This window comes from Heloderma suspectum, chromosome 2, assembly GCF_057233095.1.
Source record: "Heloderma suspectum isolate Gila_16-S chromosome 2, 16-S_ref, whole genome shotgun sequence".
Taxonomy (NCBI): Eukaryota; Metazoa; Chordata; class Lepidosauria; order Squamata; family Helodermatidae; genus Heloderma; species Heloderma suspectum.
Genome location: NC_139459.1, coordinates 256,594,668 through 256,614,391, shown reverse-complemented (window position 1 = coordinate 256,614,391; position 19,724 = coordinate 256,594,668). Strand labels below are relative to the sequence as shown.

Genomic DNA, 19,724 nt, shown 5'->3' with positions numbered 1-19,724 from the left:
AGTGCAGAAAATGTCAGTCATTGCAAAATACTAGAACCTGTGTTCATCCAGTGAAACTGAATGGTGAGAGATTTCAGGACAGATAAAATGTGACACCTGTTCACACAGCACATAGATAAACTATGGAATTTGCTACCGCAAGATGTAGTGGTGGTCATCATCTTGGATGGCTTTAAAAAGGGCCATTCCTTTTTAAAGCCATTCCTTTCTAAAGTATTTAGATAAATTCAGGCAGGATAAGATATCAATAGCTACTATTCATTATGTATCTATATTACTCTCAGTATCAGAGACAGTACACCTCTCAATACCAGTAGCTGGGAAACATGACTGGGAGAGTGCTTTTGTGCTCATATCCTTCTTGTGGGCTTTCCATAGGCATCTGGTTGGCCACTGTGAGAACAGAATGCTGGACTAGATAGGTCCTTGGTCTGATCAAGCACGGCTTTTCTTACATTCTTAAGTTAACACAACAATATAAGAATAAAAACAGCACCCAACCCAACAGACCTGCTTACAAACCAAAAGCCTGCTTGAATAAAAAATTTATTCACCAACCGGTAGAAGGACAGCAGAGAAGGAGCCAACCTAGCCTCCCTCAGAAGGGCGTTCCACAGCCTGGAAGCACCCATAGAGAAGGATCTCTCTTGTGTCTCAGCCAAATGTGCCTGAGAGCCAGTATGGTGCAGTGGTTAGAGTGGCCTAGGTAGATCTGGGTTCAAGTCCCCACTCAGCCATGGAGCTCACTAGTTACTTTGGGATAGTCACTGACTCTAAGCCGAACCTACCTCACAGGGCTGTGAGGATTAAATGGGGAGGAGGAGGAGCCTTGGGCTCCTTGGAGGAAAAGTGGGGATATAAATTTAACAAGCAAAGAAACAAACTATCAAACAAAAAAAAATAAGGGCTTGTAAGATGCCTCGGGGGCTTTTAAAATTGAAAACCGGGATAAAAATGTTCTGAATGGATGAATAAAACTATTGGTTTGTGACTCTCATAGAGAAATGAGACCATAGAGGGGGCAAAGAAACCCAAGTCCAATTGTTAATTTACAAAGGTGAATGTTTAATAATAAAATATTTTCACTCCAGTCTTGTATTATAAAAAACAGAATTTATTTCACTCTATCCCCATACACACACATGCATTTCTCCAGGATACCACTCAGAAACACGAATAATGAAATATTTGAATATACTTAACTGTCCCAGAGACCAGTGCACAATCAGTGATAGATATCTTTCCAACAGCAAACTGCATCTTTGTGAGAGTTCAGAGTTTAACTGCTTGCCCACCTATTGTCTTTAATGGCAGAAGGGCTGCGGCATGAAATATGCAAACAAATGGAACACATAATAAACAGCCAAGCTGCTTCAGGCCACATGAGTTTAAACTATGGGAAGAGGGAAAAGAATAGGAAAATACAAGTGTGGTTATTGACAGTTCTTTATTTACTATGGTTTCCGGAGCACAGAAAAGGGCCAAGGTGCATGCCAATCATTCTGCCTACTCATGAACAAAGCTGGCTTCAGATTGGGGGGGGGGGGGGGCGGAAATCATATTGCAGAAGCCAAGTCATGTATTGAATGAGAACATGTCATGACTGCTACTTATAGATGGAACTTCTGACCCCTAGTGGTTCCAATTAATTAAGGCAATAAAACATAAGCAACCATTCTGCAAAATAGAGGAGGAGGAGAGGAACAGAGGGCGTGAACAGATACAAGGTGATTTTTGTTAAACTGGATGTAGAGAAAGTTAGCACAGTTTGCTCCACCTTGTTCTATAACAAATCAGACGTAGAAATACAGGATGTGATAACTGTGAAATGTATCGACAGACAGCTTCCCCCACTGGAAAATGATGGTTCCTTGAGCTGCCTTTGGAGTAAGGGGGAAGAACTAGTGGTCATGTTTGTGCAAGCCCAACTCTTTCATCTTTATCCCCTGATGAAATTCAGTTGGTTTTGCCAGTACACCAGAGGTCAACTTGCATTTTAAAAACTGCTCATGTGAATAGCATAGCACTGGAGCAGCAAACTCATGGAAGATCACCTCCCCGCTAACCAGAAATGGAAAATCTCCAGTGACCTGGCACCTGATCTGGAATGGGTTAGCTGTTCCCACATGACACAGATTATAGCCATGGTCACTTTATTTTGTATAATGCTTTTTCATATACTTTAAAGGTTGCTCACGATTGTAGAACACTTCCATAAGGGCGGGGGGTGTCTTTCAGGTTGTCAGCTTCCGGCATCTTGTGAGTTCCAATTTGGGAAGAAGAATCTGTTGGCTTCACTTTCTCCCATATTTGGTTTTTTAAAAAACTTCAAGTCTTTTCTGTCCTATTTATGAAGAAATGTGTGGATTTTGGTAAGTTCTTATTAAAAACCAAACTCAACAAAATGCTCACCCATCTGCATTGGTTAAATTCAATAGGTACAGCTATTCCCAGCATGGAGAGGACCATAGAATCCTTAGAATAGGATTCTAATCCTTAGAATAGTTCCACTGATTCCAATAGGTCTACTTTAAGTATGAACAAATCTAGATCTAACCAAGTTTCTTGTTCCATTTTCTTGCCTTGAGAAAATTTGTACTCAAACATCACTCCTGTTCAAAAGATACCGAGATATTAAAAAGTGGCACATGCCACAACAAGCAGTAGCTCTTCCCCTAGATTTGTTTGAAGGCGTCACTCTTTGATATCCTTGCATATCAAACCAGCCCAGAGCAATGTGGAGCAGCTGGCCAGAAGTTAACAAGAAGCCGTAGGGAGGGTTGCGCTCAGGAGATGCTTATCTAGCAGCACTGCAGGAACAACACTTTTAAACAGCCAAAGAGCAAACAACAAAACATCCCACCCACTGACTAAGTTTCACGATGTTTTGTGTAGAAAAGGGTAAGCAAAATGACCAGAAGGCTGGGGAACTCCCCTATGAGGAAAGGCTACAATAAATAGGGCTTTTAAAAAGCAAAATGGTGAGTAAGGGAGAATATAACAGAGGTGTATACAATTATGCATGGTGAGGAGAACGTGCACAGAGAGACATTTTTTCTCCCTCTCCTGTAGTACTAGAATCCAGGGTCATACCACTGGAGGGAGGTTCAGTGGGGAGAGCTGAGAGGCTTCGGAAAATGTGGCATCACAAAACCATGCATCAGAAGATTCAGAGTCAACACGGGTTCTCCGGTGTTTCTGCATTTTGGTTCTGGGGTGCCATATTCCCCAAACATCTCATCTGTGTTTTTGGCACCGAGAGCATGCCAAACACAAATAAGAGGCATTTTATTCACATGTTTTTCTGCTTTGCACATGAGCAAAGTGAGAAGCTCCAGTCTGGAAGGGAGCGCCAGTTCTCTGTCACGAACACAGAGCATGTGATTCAGTACCTGTGTAGATCCCTGAACCATACAGTACGCCTATACACTGTGGATCCTTCTGTCAGAAAATGGGGGGGGGGGTGTTTCTATTTTCATTTGTTTTCTTATAATTCCTAGAACAGTCGTAACAGCCGCATAGCCAGTCACTATAGTGAAGAAAAATATCATTCAGCCCACATGGATGGAGCTGCCCAAACTAATCTAAATGGCACCAGACATTATTGATTCCACATCCTTCTTAATTAAAAGTAAACAAACAGTTCTGAAATGATTGTGTCAAAGTAGGGGGTGCATTAATTTAAATGCACATCATAAGGTTAGTTTATGTGGCCCACTCATATAAATGCACTTGTAGATTGCCTAGAGACTGGGCTCTAGCAACGGATTAAATTTAAGGTAAACCTATTACCTCATGTAAATAAGAGTTGGGCAATTTGCCAATTATTCTAGGGTAACCTGCAAGCTTGCATTACGATAGTTACATAGGGAGGTGCTGTCCCATAATTAGACGCCCACCTTGCATAGTATAAATGTTGATACCTTTGAAGAATCAGAATAGGAAAACCCTGAATAGAGAACAAATATGCTGAAATGCAGGAAATGCATTGACTTGGGGCTAATTAAATCAGGATACCTGATCTGCAGATTTAATAATCCGTTAATATCAGTTTCTGAGGTCTTTCACGTGTGATGATGCATCACATATGTGCTCCTGCAACAATGGCCCAATACAGACCAGCTTAGCAAGTGGTGAGGCTTTCTACCACTGATTTGCTCAGCTGTCTGCACTCAGGAAAGTGTGGTGTGGCATTTTCCTGCCATGTGTTCTAATTTGTGGTAAAGGGTGGAACCTTTTCAAGTGGTACCAGGTCCCCACATTGCCCACTTGGTAACTTGATCATCTGTATCCACTGTATGTTATCTAGCCGTTAAGGAGCAAGACATCTTGATGCTCCAAGTCTTGAATCGGTGCCTGAGATCAGCAATGGACTGCATATGGGCTAACAAATTAAGACTCTATCCAGACAAGACAGACGTGCTCTTCGTCAACAGAACTGCAGAACCAGGGACAGGAGTTCAGCCTGCTTTGGATGGCATCATGCTCCCTTTGAAAAATATGGTATGCAGTTTGGAAGGGCTCCTGGACCTTTTTTCCTGGATATCCAGGTAGTGGCTGGCCATACTATGCCTGCATGCCCCTTCTGGGCAAGGGAACAAGGGTTCCTATTAAAATCTCTACTGCAGTGACTATGGGTTATTCTGACCAATACCAGGCAGGGGTATAGCGGAGCCTGGGCCTGTAGGGACACAGCACTGACACTGTTTGATTAGCACGGTTGCTCATGTCATCTGCCGCTTCCCTGTTCTCTCTGAGCTCCCTGTTTGTTTGTTTGTTTGTTTATTTGAAATATTTCTTGGCCGCTTTTCAGACGCCCTCCCAAGGTGGCTTACGCAATAAAATACATAAAAACAGGTAAAATATTAAAAGTGTTAAAAACATAAAAACAATAAAAGCCAACAATTAAAACAACAATTAAAACCAACGATGATGGTTGAGGTACCATCATTGTTGAGGTAGAGCTGAGTTCATCCGCATACTGATGACATTTCAGCCCAAACCTCCTGATGACTTCCCCCAGCAGTTTCATGTAGATGTTAAAAAGCGTGGGGGACAAGATAGAACCTTGCGACACCCCACAGGCTAACAGCCGTGGGGTGAAACAGACGTCCCCCAGCACCACCTTCTGAGGCCACTCCTCCGGAAAGGACTAGAACCACTTTAAAACTATGCCTCCCAAGCCCAATCCAGATAAACGATCCAGAAGGATACCAAAGATACCATGGTTGATGGTATCGAAAGCCTCTAAGAGGTCCAGATGAACCAACAGGGTAGCACTCCCCACATCCATTCCCCAGTGTAAGTCATCAACCAGGGTGACCAAGGCTGTTTCCATCCCATAACCAGGCCTGAAAACTGATTGGAATGGATCTAAATAATCAGTTTCATCCAAAACTGCTTGGAGTCGTGAGGCCACCACACGCTCCAGCACCTTGCCCAAGAATGGCAAATTTGACACAGGGCGGTAATTATCTGGAACCATGGGATCTAAATTTGGTTTCTTCAGTAAGGGTCTCACCACAGCTTCTTTCAAAGCTGTGGTGGGGACCTTGCTGTCCCTCAAGGGGGCATTTACTACCTCCGAGGTCCAGATATCCAGCCCAGCTCTGGCAGATTTCACAAGCCAGGATGGGCAAGGATCTAAAGGGCAAGTAGTAGGCCTCAGTCCTCCAAGCAGTTTGTCCACATCCTCAGGTTTGACAAGCCAAAAGGTATCCATAACATGACTAGATGGTGCACCAGCCCCATCCATATCAGACTCTGTCAAAACAATGTAATCCAACCAAGTCAGCACGAATGCGAGTGATTTTATCTGCAAAGTGTCTGGCAAATTGTTCACAGTGGGCCTTTGAGGGTTCGAGTTCTTGTGTTCCAAGGCCTACACCCAAGAGGCCTTTAACCGCACGAAAGAGCTCTCCTGGACAACACTGAGCAGATGCAATGGTGGTAGAGAAGTAGGATTTCTTTGCTGCCATCACTGCCACAGAATAAAATCACAAATGGATTCTTACCTGTGTTTGACTGTATTCGTTCCGAGTCTTCTGCCATTTGAGCTCTAATCGTCAACACAGTCATTTCATCACCCTCAGCTCCTCAGAATACAAAGAAGCTGACACAGTTCTACGACTAGGTTGAGGACGTTTGGGAGCAATCATATCAATAGCCTGGGTCATCTAAATTTCCTTCTGAGCTTAGCTGCAGAGTGAGTGTGTTTGTGTGGGGGGGTTAATTTTCTCAGCAACAACTTATAGTTGTGAGCTATCCCTGTTGGAATGCAAAGTATTTTGAGGTGGACTGGTCTTGAATGGCAATTAAGACCCAAGAAGTATATTGCTCTTGGGAGAGATGAAAACGGCTAGAATTGATTTATTGATATGAGTCAACAGAGCTGCCTGCATTTTGGGACTCTCCTTGGGAACATGGTTATAGGGATGGTTACGATGGGTGCATGCACTTCAAAATTTACCATGACACCACTGGACACCGGCTGCAGCTTCCAAAAGCCACATAAATAAAGTACTCATGCCAGGAAGACAATAGTTATTCCTCACTCATAGAAGTAAGGTTAGGAACATTGGTATCTATCTTATACCAGGACAGGCCCTTTCTCCATTTAAGCCGGTATTATCTATTTGGTTGGCAGCCCCACTCCAAGATCACTTTTCCCACCACCTGCTCACCTGATTCTTTTAACTGCAGTTGGCAGGGATTGAACCCAGGGCCCATCTGCCTGCAAAGACACTACTACCGCCCCTCCCCCTCCCCAATTAGTTCCCCAGTAGTTCATTAGCTACTTGCCTATCTCTGGCTTCATATGAACTGAATTAACACAATATAAGGTTACACAGTGAGCATCTCCAGATGGGGCTTTTATCCTGCAGTTGAGATTGGTTACTCACAGAGGTTTGTGGGTCCTTTATATGAGGTTGTCAGCCTCCAGGGCCTCTCCTGTGTCTTCTGACCTTTATCCTTTTTTGCGGGGGGGGGGGGAGATCAGAGATAATGAGCCAGCAAAATACAGCCAGTTGAAAGAGGAAGTCATGCAATAACAGGACCTATAACACAGCACCATCTAGTGGCTGTATAATTAAACATATAGAACTCACAGATAAAGGGGGATAGAGGGGGGGAAAGGGAAGTGCATGTAAAGGGCCAATCATAATCCTACAAAGAATCTGGAAACAGAGGCCCCGGTAAAATTACGGGATAAAAAACCTCTGTGTGGAGAAGCCCAGTATCTGTGCTACATCCCAGGGCCTCCCTAGTTCAAATCTAGGCTCTATCATAAACTCAGTAGGTGGCATTAGGCCTGTCACTGTCTCTAGGCCTCAGCTTCCCATCAGCAAGATGGGCCTATTTTAAGGTTTCCTGAGAGAAGGTGTCTGAAGTGTTTTGAATGCCCAGAATCTGCCATATCAATGCTATTATTCTTATTCTTCTCCTGCATTCAGAAAGAAGAGACTCACCCTGGGCTGAGAATGGGTGTGTGTAAAATAAAAGTTCCATCCCAATACTGAGTTGCTGACTGAAGTGCTGATGACAGGCGCACGTGCCTTTCCGCTGATGCCGTAACATCATTTACCGAGTTTCCTTCCAGCACAACAAACTCTTGCCACATCCCCACAAAGAAATACCACCAGCAAGGTTATTAGCTAAGCACTTCCCTAGATTGTCTAGAAGAAGAAGAAGACGACCCCATGATCATCTGCCCCAGTAACAGACTTTCCTTCAGCTGACTCTAAAGAATCCGTTTTCTTTGCTAAGCAAGTTTGGAAAACCGATTACCATTTGAGCAGGGCTGATGATCATCCTAACAGGAGACACAATGATACCGATTGACACAGGAAGCTCCATTGGTCCACCTGGCTCACTATTGTGTACATCGGTGGTGGGCAGGATGGAGATCAGATGCTTTACTTCAACTCCCAGCATTCCTGTCCATTGGCCACACTGACTGGGGCTTCTGGGAGTTGGAAGTCCCATACATTTGGAGATCTATCTTTTGCCCATCCTTGGCCTACATGAGTGGCAGTGGCTCACCAGGATTTCAGCCAGGACGTTCCAGACGTTCCTGGAGATGCCAGGGATTGTATCTGGAACCCTTTGCATGCAAAGCATGTGCTCTACTCCTGAGCTACAGCCCTACCCTTTGAGATGCTCATCCTGGTCTTCTGCACTCCCGCTTCTAGATGATGCCTGAACCCTGTCAAGGGGGGTTTGTGTCACTGATGAGCCACTGCTAATTCTACAATCCTCATCAGGTCAGATTCCCCTGTGACAGATTTGTTACAGGGGTTGGTCATCTTTAACTTTATTTCTTTATTTAAAGTAGGAGTGGGCAACTTCTTGCCCTCCATAGGCTTTGGCCTATGTGAAGGATTGGTGGAACTAATTCCAACCTTCCTGCAAAGTAGGACCACTCTGGAAGTAATCCCAACTCTCCTGCAAAATAGGACTGGCCAAACCTGGCCTTCAAGTCCCCCAGAATACCTAGTAGTCACCCTGCTAGGCCAAGAGGCACTAAAATAGCACTGAGGTTATGCAGAAGAAATCACACCAACTAAAGGTTGGATAAAGGTTTATTAAGGTAAAAGGGGGGGGGTACAGGGAAATGGAAGAATGGAAGTAGCAAGTTGCGCAAGAGGGCACAAAAGCCAAATTATTTAAACATACACAGAGAGCTTTATCCCAAGCCAAATGGGACACACACCCAAGCCAAAAATAATAAAGCTACCTGGCCTATCCTTACATACCTAAGTACAGGTTTCCCAGATAGCAACCAGCGATCTGCAGGTCCAGAACCACCAGGACGAAGGAAGACCCCATGCTGCTACCTCAGCCCTCTTTTAAAGCCCAGCCCTGGCAACCCAGGGCAGATTTTCCTTCAGCCAGTCACTGGCTCAGCCCCTGGCTCCAAGAGGCTGGAACTCCCCACCAACTCCAACTGTTAGCACTTCCCAATTAGCAAGGACTGCGCCTGGCCTTGAGCGAAGGGCCAAGGAGCCTGTAGATAACAGGGTTCAGAGGAGGGCAACGAAGATGATCAGGGGACTGGAAACAAAGTCCTATGAGGAGAGACTGAAAGAACTGGGCATGCTTGGCCTAGAGAAGACTGAGGGGTGATATGATAGCACTCTTCAAGTACTTGAAAGGTTGCCACAGAGGGGAAGGCCAGGATCTCTTCTTGGTCATCCCAGAGTGCAGGACACGGAATCATGGGCTCAAGTGACAGGAAGCCAGACTCCAGCTGAACATCAGGAAAAACTTCCTGACTGTCAGAGTGATACGACAAGGGAACCAATGACCTTGTCATTGTGGTGGGCTCTCCCACACTGGAGGCGTTCAAGATGAAGCTGGACAGCCACTTGTCAGGGATGCTTTCACTTGGGTTCCTGCATTGAGCAGGAGGTTGGACTCAATTGTCTTGTAGGCCCCTTCCAACCCCACTATTCTGTGATTCTATGAACATACAATTCCAGGTGGTTACATCAGATGCGACAGCCTGGCCTAATCTCATGGTGGAAAACAGGACGTCATTCTTGACAGCCTACATCTCTCAGCAGCCCTAGCCAGCATAGCCAATGCTGAGGGATGTTGTAGGCTAAAAATCTAGGGTTGGCCAGCAGGCGAGGTTGGGGGGGCGTCAGTGGTGGTGGTAGGAGCCCATCTGCCTGGAGTCTGGCACAGCCCTGGAGCGGACAGGCTACGTGGTGCCCATGAGCACCAATGTGTCCCCAGACAGCTTCCTTGGTGCCCACTGAGACACCTTATGCCTCCCCAATTTTTATTTTAAAGATATCTTTGTCTTTCCTTGCAGCTGAGATTCCCTCAAAGTGAACTGGGAGCCTCTAGGGGCTGCCAGCTTACTTCCCCATGAATGCCTCTGGGGGAGGTTTCTTGTCCTTCGTGACTAGCCGTGCCCCCCTCCCCGCCCCCGGCAGCCATTTTATAGTTAGGCCCAGGAGAGTTCCTCAAATTTCCAAATGTGCACATGTGCCCAAGGGGTTTCCTACCCTTGGCCCAGAAGCTATTTGAAAGGGAAATGCCATCTCATGGGAATGATGATTGTTTAAAATCTTCCTGCAACCACGGATTTTTTCAAGGCCTCTGATTCTTCAAGGCCTCCCCACCTCCCTGTTCTTCAACCATTTCCCCCAAGCATGATGGACAGTGAGGATGTGGAGATGCTGCTTTGAAGTGCAGAATCAGTCTGCAGGTGAAGATTAAGCTATGTCTTACTCAAAATGCAGTCAATGGTTTAAAAATAGTGGGTCTTAAGTGAAAATATGCACTGCTTTAATAATCTGGTTTTAATTTTTTTAAAAAAATCAAAAACTACTGCAAGACAACCAGGAAGTATCTCAAGTAAGGCCAATCAGCAATTTAGTAAAGCTTCAGTGATGACATTACTTGCATGATGGCATACTAGCCAGTTGCTGTTTCAAACTCATGCCATTCTTATCAATGATTGACATAGGCAAAGGGGTAGGGGGACAATTCAGTCCATGCCACAGGCCCTGCTCATCAGATGAATATGCCATGCAGACAACTACAGCACACAGCAAAGTAACGCAGAGAGTTACCAGACCTGAGCATCATGCCTGGGGCGGACGGGGGGGGGGGGCACAACATATCGGAAAGGCATCATACCTTTTCATTCTGCTGCTGGTTGTAATGCAGATCTTGATGGGGAAAAGGGAAATAAAAAACAACAAAGTCTTGTGGCACTTCAAAGACTAACACGTTTGTTCTGGCATAAGATTTTGTGGATCATAGCCCACTTCATGAGATGCGTGGGGTATTATGGAGATACGTAGCTGATGAAGTCAGCTAAAGCTTATGCTGGAATTAATTTGTTGGTCTTCAAAGTGCCACAAGACTCTGTTGTTTGACCACAATAAACTAACACAGCCACCCTCTGGAAAGAAGAATCAAGCAACTGAGTGGACAGTACAAAGCTTAATGAGAACAGGGTGATCCTTCAATTCTGATACCATAATGTATGGTATCAAGAACAAAGTACAAAGTAAAAAGAGATTGCTAATTTAATAACTAATCCCTTACACAGAAAAACAACAGGGGGAGCCCCCCCACCTCCGATTCACAGGAGTGTAAAAAGATTCACGTATTTACGTCCTCAGCTTTGCTCCAGAAAAGTTCTTAGCACTTGGAAGGCTCCTGTGATGTACACGTAGGCTCCTGTGATGTACACATAAGCAGCAGTTTTTCGGAAATGAAACATGCCGTGTCAAAACTCAACAGCTTGATCTGCTTCCAGCTGCATCCTCAATGTGGCTTCAGGAATAGCCTCCAGCTGTGTCAGCTATTGAATAGTGAAAAGAAATGTAGGACAGGCACCACACAGAACTGCATGGCACCAGTCAAGTCGTTAGACTGCATCAATCATGTTTGAGATGCGCCTTTTCCTCCTCCAGTTTGCACATTATCTTGGGGTTCATAGAATGGGTGTGGTAAATGCCACGTTTATGAGCTCAGATACGAACCAGATGATGATGATGCGGTTAAAATACCACCTGACAAGCATGAGGTAGCTCGGTAATGGACTACCCAAGCAAAATAGCTAGCAGCAGGGAGAGGTGGGAAGTCTTAAGAGCGCTTCCCGATGGCCAGCGTCTAACACTTGTGCTTCAAAAGACATGGTGCAGCTATTCTGTCTTTTCCTCCTCGGTTTTTGTTTTTTTTTTTTTAATGGAAAGAAAAGAGACAAGAGTAGTAAAAACAAAGGGAGGGTTAGAAAGGTAAGACAATGTCTGGACCTCCCCACAAAGTTCCATGAATAAGGCAGTGATGGCACAATAAAAGCCTCATCTGGAGTCACCCTTAAGACTCAGATGCAGTTGCACCATTTCCTCCATGACTTCTGGGCGGGGATTGGACAATGGCAGTAAATATAAGAGCTATCTGTGACTGGCCAAAGAGGCTTGAGGGCTTCAGCCAAATGGTTTGCCAGCTGGGATAAGTAGCTCTGAAGAGGAACGGAGTGCAACAGCCTCTGTTTCCTCTTAACTGGGGCCATTCCCTTTTGGGCCTGTAGGACAGAATAGGCTGGAGAGAGCCCAGTAATCTCACAGCGCAGTAGTGTTCATTTAAACAAATCTGCACTGGGAAGATTATTTATAGACTGTAGCCTGTATTCTATAACTTGAATGGTAAAATCATACGAGCAAACTTGACCTGGGGAAGAGTACAACATGTAACATGGCTGTTTTGAAGAACAGCAGCATTTCCTTTCGTTCAGATATTCTCACAATATGGCTGTGTCATATGGAGCGCAATATGTAGTAATAGATAACTATTCCATTCAGTCTATTCTACTTCATTACATTGGTATAAGTAAAATATTTTCTGTGTGGTGGTGCTGGTGGTGAAACATCTGGCACAAGTTGGGTGAATGTCTAGGATGGGGTGGGCAACTTCTGGGGGTCTGGGGCCACTTCCCACCTCCCGGGACCCCCATGGGCCACACTGCTGCTGCTGCTCTGCCAACATTTGGCAGCACAGTGCCAAAAAAAGCAGTGGTTTCCTGCCACGTTTCAGTGGCAAACCACAACAGAGGCCTACAAGGGACAAATTTAGCTTGAAAACAGAACAGAGGCCACTAGGAGGCTGGGGTGGGGAGGGGGCATTTGGGCCCTGTCTGGGGCCCATTCCTGTTCTGGGATGTCTTGGATAGTTTTTAGGGGCTGAAGAGATGAAAATCTCACCAAGAACGTGTTTGCAAACATATAAGCTTCTGTGAAATAAGTAAAAGGCTATTTTTCTTTGTATGGCCTGGGGACCCCCACCCCCACACACACAGGGCCCATTGGTTTAAAATATTGATGTAATACCTATCATCATAAATGGATTCCAGGGCAGTTCACAACAATTAAACCACACACAACTTGAATAAACTCCACACACCGCTCCAAAACCACACTTCATTCCAATCAAACACATAGATAGAAACAGCCATAAAAGCTCAACAGATTCTTAGTAAGTGGAAGGGGGGGTGCACTGTTCATCAGGCCTCGGCTCTTTGTGCACAATTGTGCAGCTTTGACGCATGGGCAAAATAGATGCAGGTGTCTTTCAGCATGGGCACCACAGCATACAATCCAGAGAGCTGCAAATATGGCCAAGTACAGGTGATAGTACAACTTCGGACTTCAAGAGCGATGCCCCCTCTGCTTTATGGCAATCACTTTTGAGAATCAGTGAAGTTGCATGGGGTCTGCTGATATGGGTGGTAAAGGAGAGCTGTTTTTCCAAATACTGCCCCCCCCCACTCTAAACATTGCACGTAATGCTTGGAGACCCTTAGGGGCACCTGAAGCAAGTGTCTAGACTGTGAATTTTTCCACCAACCATCTGCCACCCTGAGCAAATAAGACAAAGAAAACTAGCAATTAAATGGATGATGTTGTATTTATTGCACAAAGTTCCCCTAAAATTGGGAATGGTTGTTATAATACAAGTGCACATCTTGGGAAATATATATACAAAAACAGAAAAGATAACAAGTATGTACATTTTGCCCAGCATATTACACATACCACCATCTACATAATTTAGAGGAGACTGAAAACAAAACAAACAAAACCCTCTTGAAACATCTACCTTAACTAATAGGGATTTTAAAATGCAAGATTTAAAATCTTGCTTTGGAATCCCCCACCCCCACCCCATTTATGTGTGCTGTTTGTAGCAGCCCTGCATTTGCAAGCTGCAGGTTTTTGTTTTTTTTTAGCATGTATGTGCAATACACTTAAATATTTCAGCCTTAAAATTAAGACATATTAATGGACATGGGGAATATTGCAAAAATCAAAAAGATTAGTTTTGTATACACATTGCTCTGAAAAGCATGATACATTAAGAGGTCAACACTACAGTGCTGTTATAGTTCCCTTAAAAAAAAATTAAAAATCCAAACAGGTGTATGTAGTACCTTGATTTCACATGTACCATAAACAAGTTATCAGTCACAGGAAAGCATGCCATCATGCCACAGTAACCATTCCAGCAATATCATTAGAATGAGCATTAAAAACCTTTAAAAAAATCTCAGATGAACTGAATGCTTGGAGTAGATGGCTAGCATTAGGTTATCTAATGCCTTGGAGACATTCGAGAAACTACATCTACGGCAATGCTTATTACTGGTTGAAAAAGGGATCGTATCAAGTTCTGATCCTAGGAGTCGCTACAATTGCTAGTAAGGGTGTTGGGTTAGGGCAGAAGGGCTGGTGCACTGGAACATCACACCCCCTGGTGTTACACAGAGGTTATGAGCTCACCCAGAAAATGGCTTGATGTTTTTGAGGCACCAATAGCCACCTGATGTAGCATGGCACCTGCGCACACAGCTGTCACATTGCACAGAAATTCAGAGAGTAGGTGGGATGAATGAGAACTGGAGACAAATCATCTATATGCCTTCGTAAGCCACCATGGAACCAAGCAACATCCATGCAAAATCCTGGGGTTCTGAAGGAGGCCCTTTAATGGGGAGGAGCCATTGCGCAGTAGTGGGCCACATGCTTTGCATGTAGGAGGTCCCAGACTTAATCTCTGGCATTGCTACTTTCTCAATCAATAGGGCTCAGAAAGACCTCTTTCTGAGAGCTACTTCCAGTCAGAGTATACACTGTAAGGCTAAATGGGCCAGTGTTTTGACTCAATACAGGGAAGCTCCTTATACTTACAGCACTGAGACAACATAGCAGGGAATTCTCGGTCCACTTGTATTGTATAGGATACCTCTGCAGCTATGTAAGAACACAAGCCCCTCTCTGTATACTGCAGCTGAAAGTCCAGGGTGTACAGCAGCAATCTACAGCTGACTCTCTCAAAACCATAGTAGGAAAATGACTATGGAAGATGTGTGCTTCAGACTATAGACTTCTAGACATAGGTCTCCTACCTACCACCTTATGTCGTTTGGGCCTTGAAGTATTCATTCGGAATAATGTCTAAAATTTAAGAAGGAAGGAAGGACAGAGGGACTAAACAGAAGACTTCGTCTCTTAAATCTAAACCAACCTTCCCCAACCTGGTGCCCTCCAGATGTGTTGGTCTACAACTCCCACTGGGAATGATAGGCATTGTAGCCCAACACACCTGGAGGGCACTAGGTTGGGAAAGGGTGGTCTAGGCTCTCCCACTGAGCAAATGCAGTAGTCTCATTGAAGTTGGCATGAGGCTTCTATCTCAAAACCACTTGTAGGACTTAAGTTGAACAAGTCAGCAAGTCATGCAATCGTTTTCAGGACTGCAAACTTCACCTGCACACAGGACAATCGTTAAGAATTTTGTTAGATCAGTATGGGAATGCTTGGAGGCTTTTGTTGCTGCAGTCTCTGGACCAAATATCCAGGATGACTGTTATTTGTAAGATACTCTATTGGCAGGTGGGAGGGGAGAGTACGTGTACTTACTCCGATTTTAGGTCCAAAGAGGAACCACTTCCACTATTTATGGATTCTTGTTGTGGGGGAATAAGGATGCAACAGCTGAAGATTTTATGAAGCAGGTGCACTTAGACCACAGAAAAAGCCTGTTCTCTATAGCCGTCAGTGTCGGCTTTTGTTTACATACAGGCCTTTAGACCACGTTGTTCAAATCCATATTTTAGTTCAGTTAAAAACGTAAACTCTGGTCACTTGAGCAAAATAGCCACATGGGTAAAAATCTGATAATATATCAGATAATATCAAATTTATCAATCCCTTTATCAAAATAGGCTCCAATTTGAGTGTAAGGTTTGAACTCAAGCCAAACCTATGTCTACAACCCAGCTATGGAAACAGAAAGAGGCACATGTGTGCAAAAAGCGCTCTCTGCCATAGTTGGCAGCAGGAGTCCCATGCACATATGGGGCTCTTGATCAAGGATGGTTTGCTGCAAACCCAAGCCCAATTAGATTTCATTGCAACAAACAGGCTTTATGGCCATTTAACTGCAAGACAGCTGTTGGCAAATGTGATCTGCTGTGAAATCAGCCAGAGTACTTCAAGTCGAATGTTTTCACATCTGCTAGTTGAGGAAATAGTCTGATTTGCTAAGGCCTTTACCAACACAATTCTTATTAAATAAGACAGATGCAGTAGGAAGTATTCAGAGGCTGAAGCCACAGAGCTGCATTTGCAACAGCGAAAGCCACATCAGGCATCTGGTAATTCCTGATAACCTTGGGGCTTGTAGAGATACTAAAAAAAGAAAAAAGAAAAAAGCAGGAGCAGGAGCAGTAGTTGCCCTGATATAGCCACCATATTGCTAGCCTCAGTCCTGCGATGATAGCATGGCAATGGTCCGGTTGTAATGGAGAAAGGGGTGGGAGGGGGAGGAGCCTTGCTGGTGGAGTAGGGTTGCAGAAGGAGCCTTGCTGCTTGTGGAAAACCCTGCCCAGGTTTTTTAATAAACAAAAAATAAATGGAAGACAAGTAACTCCAATACTAGAAAGGGTGAGCAGGGAGGCACACATAATTCAAAGAAAAAATGCATAAAGAAAATGGTCTGAAATGATAGGGCACTGCTACAGAAAATGAAGGTGGACTATGTTACGTTCTCCGATTATTATTTTAAAAGTCTGCTTAAGGATGTATGCAATAAAATAGATGTGATTATCCATGAAAATACTAAAAAATGAAACATTTTAAAAGGCCCAAAATGCATAGGGACGGCATCCCTCTGTCATTAGTAATGTAACACACATCATCCAATGGGTGTGAGAGCAGTACATAAGAGTTCAAAAGTATTGATGCTGATAAGGGATTAGGAGAACTGCATTTCACAACCTCCACTGACTGTGTGAGTTCAGGATTTCTGTCAAAAGCAGGGAGGAAATACATTCTGTAGCCCCCACCCCAAGCCCAGGAAAAGAAATAGAGAGTTTCAAGTGCGCTGTCATCGACCTCTCACTCTCTCACAAAAGAAAAAAAAGAAATGAAATGTCTGTATAAGCCCTGAGAAATATCCAGCATGGTGGGAGTTATTTTAATGAATTCCAGAATATATTCCTTTGATTTTCATTGTGTGATGACATATGAATCCAGAACCCTAAAAATTAACGTAATTAATGACAAACATATTATTAGTGATGTCTGACTAGATGCAAGGGAAAATTAGCAAAACCTTTTAATGCAGCATCCCATTATTTAACCTGAGGTAGTAAAGCCTGTTCAGAATATCATCTATCCATCTACTGTATATATTTCTTATAAGTGATGGGTCCCTCATCAGAAATCTTTATTGTTGAATAAAGGACAGAACAGTAAAGGGGAACAGAAGGAGGGAACAAATTGCACATTAGTAACTACAACTTCTGGTTTTTGTACTTAGGGCTGCAGTCCTACCTGTACATACCTGGGAGTAAGTCCCACTGAACTTACCTCCAAGTAGACGTGCGTAGGATGGCACTGTAAGCTAATTATTAATAACCAGGTTAGAAAAAGTGGTATCATCAGGGTACCTTGTCCAAAATGTTGCTGATACAACTGTTAAACAAAGGGGTGAAAACGCACCCAGCTTCAAAACGCTGTGATTTACCTGAGTATTTATGGGCAACATTTTTTCAGTACTCTCATCCTTCATCCAATTGTGGTTCTTATGGTATGAATTCTCTCTACTTCATACTATATGTCTGAAATCTGTAAAATGTGTGCAACCTTAAGTCCTACTGAAACCAATGAGATTTCAGTGCATAATTAAGCACTTAAATCCCCTGGATGTTAAAGGGACTTAAGGGCATGAATTTTTTTTATTGCACCCCAAAGTGGGACAAGATCAGAGTGAAGAAAGCCTTACAATTTTGTTTTTTTCCTTTTAGGAAAAATCAACAGTAACAAGATAGTACATGTATCTGATGAAGTGGACAGTGTCTGCAAAAGCTTTTGCCAGAATAAATGTGTTCGTCTTTAAGGTGCCACAAGACTCTTTGAAGGTATTGCAAAGAAATTGCATTTTGAATCCTCTTTTCTAGCCCAAATGTTGTTTGTTTTCTGGAGTCCTTAGACAACAGCATCAAGATCAAAAGCATAGTATCAGTAACATACTCAAATTAAGGAGAATGTATATACATATATCTCTTCGCTTATACATCCAGGCTTTCTCCCGATGGAAAGTGCCTACAAATACTTTTCAGAGCAGAATATTATTCGTAGGCTACCTTCCCAACCCCCTATCTGCCTTTAAATGGCTTCCCCACCCCCACCCAGAAAAAGAGTTCTTCAGCATTTAACTTATAATGCTGAAATGGTAAAAATTGTTACAAATAGCTGTAGCTTTATAATTATGCGTTTTAAATGATCCCCAAATTGGTACCAAGTAGCCATCTAGTTCCATTCTCTTGTATAAACAGTAACAGCTCTGTGTAGGGTGATGAAGCAGATCTTCATCCTGGTAATCCTGTAATTTAACAGTTTGTAGTTATATCCATTTTGGCAGTAATTACCCAAGCCATTTACAGTTCTCCAAGCTCTAGTGTCTTCTTTAGTGATCTGAGTCTTTGATCTAATTTTTAATTTTATTTTTTTTTATGAATGGGCAAGGAAAGAAGGGGGGAACGACTCCATTTGTTTGTGCATTGTGTATTCGGTTGCAGAGGCACACAGTCAAGTCAGCAAGCTGTTCAGTTCACTTGCCTGCAGGCAAGAAAGAGCCTGGACAAGAGTGGTTCATGTCTGCTTCATTGTATTTTATAAAAAGAAAGTTATTGTCTTTGCCCTTTGGTATTTTAGAGCAGAATCTGGGCAACATACGGAGAGTGGGTGCTTGCTACAGCTGCCAGTAAAGGGAGGTCACTTGATTCAATCCTAAAAGAAAGACAGACAGACATTTTCAATCCAAATTCACCATCCCAAATGTTCTGAAGCTCATTCATACGGCGAAACATTTTTCTCACGTCCAGGTACCCGGGCTTAGATTATTAAAACATCAGCGGTTGTATATTTAAAAAATAGAACCTTTGAACTGTCAGACCTACTCTAAATATATGGCAGTAACCTATATACATTACTGTAATTAAAGAGCACAATCATTTATTTCATAAACACATATGACTGGGTTGTTTGTCACAAGCAGCATTCCCCCTGGACTAGTCTGGCGACAGGTCGGCATTACTAAAGATTTAATTGTTTCCAGCTGTCTTGGGAACTAAAGTTGATGGATGCAATTGAAAAAATGCCCGTAGACCCCAATGATTTTTAGATTTAAATCGTTGGGTTTAATTTAGAATGCATTCTTAAAACTACAAGTGAATAAATGAGTTCCAAATAGAGAAGGAAAGCGAGGAAAGAGTGTGCTTTTTATTGCTCTGAATTTTATATGCTGCTTATATATTGCTTTAGGGACTGGCCAGCATCAGAAAGAGTATTTTGGAGCAGACATACAATAGTACTGCATTAATAAAGCTATGTGTATATCAATGGAAAAGGGGCAAGAGAGAATTTACTTTTCCAGAAGTTTCCCCTCTAATTTACCAACAAGCCAGCTGCTGCTGCTACTATTGGAATACAGATCCTCCTTGCATAAAGGTTATAAAAAGACTTCTTCCTTCTGGAAGGAGGTAGTGTCCATTTTTCACTAAACAAGCAGCAGCTGATTTGGAAGCCTGACTTTTGCTGCTCCTAGTGGGCTAGGAATGGATGGGTTAGTTGTAATTTGAGACTCATAGCTTAATCCTATGCATGTGTGCTCGGTAGCAAGTTTAACGCGCAAGT

The 19,724-nt window shown here is 43.4% G+C and overlaps 1 protein-coding gene across 5 annotated transcripts in view; it reads right to left on the bottom strand.

Annotated features, from left to right (window-relative positions):
* Positions 1-13,716: 13,716 nt before the first annotated feature.
* FNIP1 (folliculin interacting protein 1) overlaps positions 13,717-19,724 on the bottom strand; it is a 104,695-nt gene continuing 98,687 nt past the window's right edge. For all 5 annotated transcript variants that reach the window (XM_084838867.1, XM_084838868.1, XM_084838872.1 and 2 more), the window contains one exon: positions 13,717-18,818. In XM_084838867.1, coding sequence (XP_084694993.1) covers positions 18,740-18,818 — 79 coding nt within the window. In that variant the 3' untranslated portion in view covers positions 13,717-18,739. The remainder of the gene's footprint in view (positions 18,819-19,724) is intronic.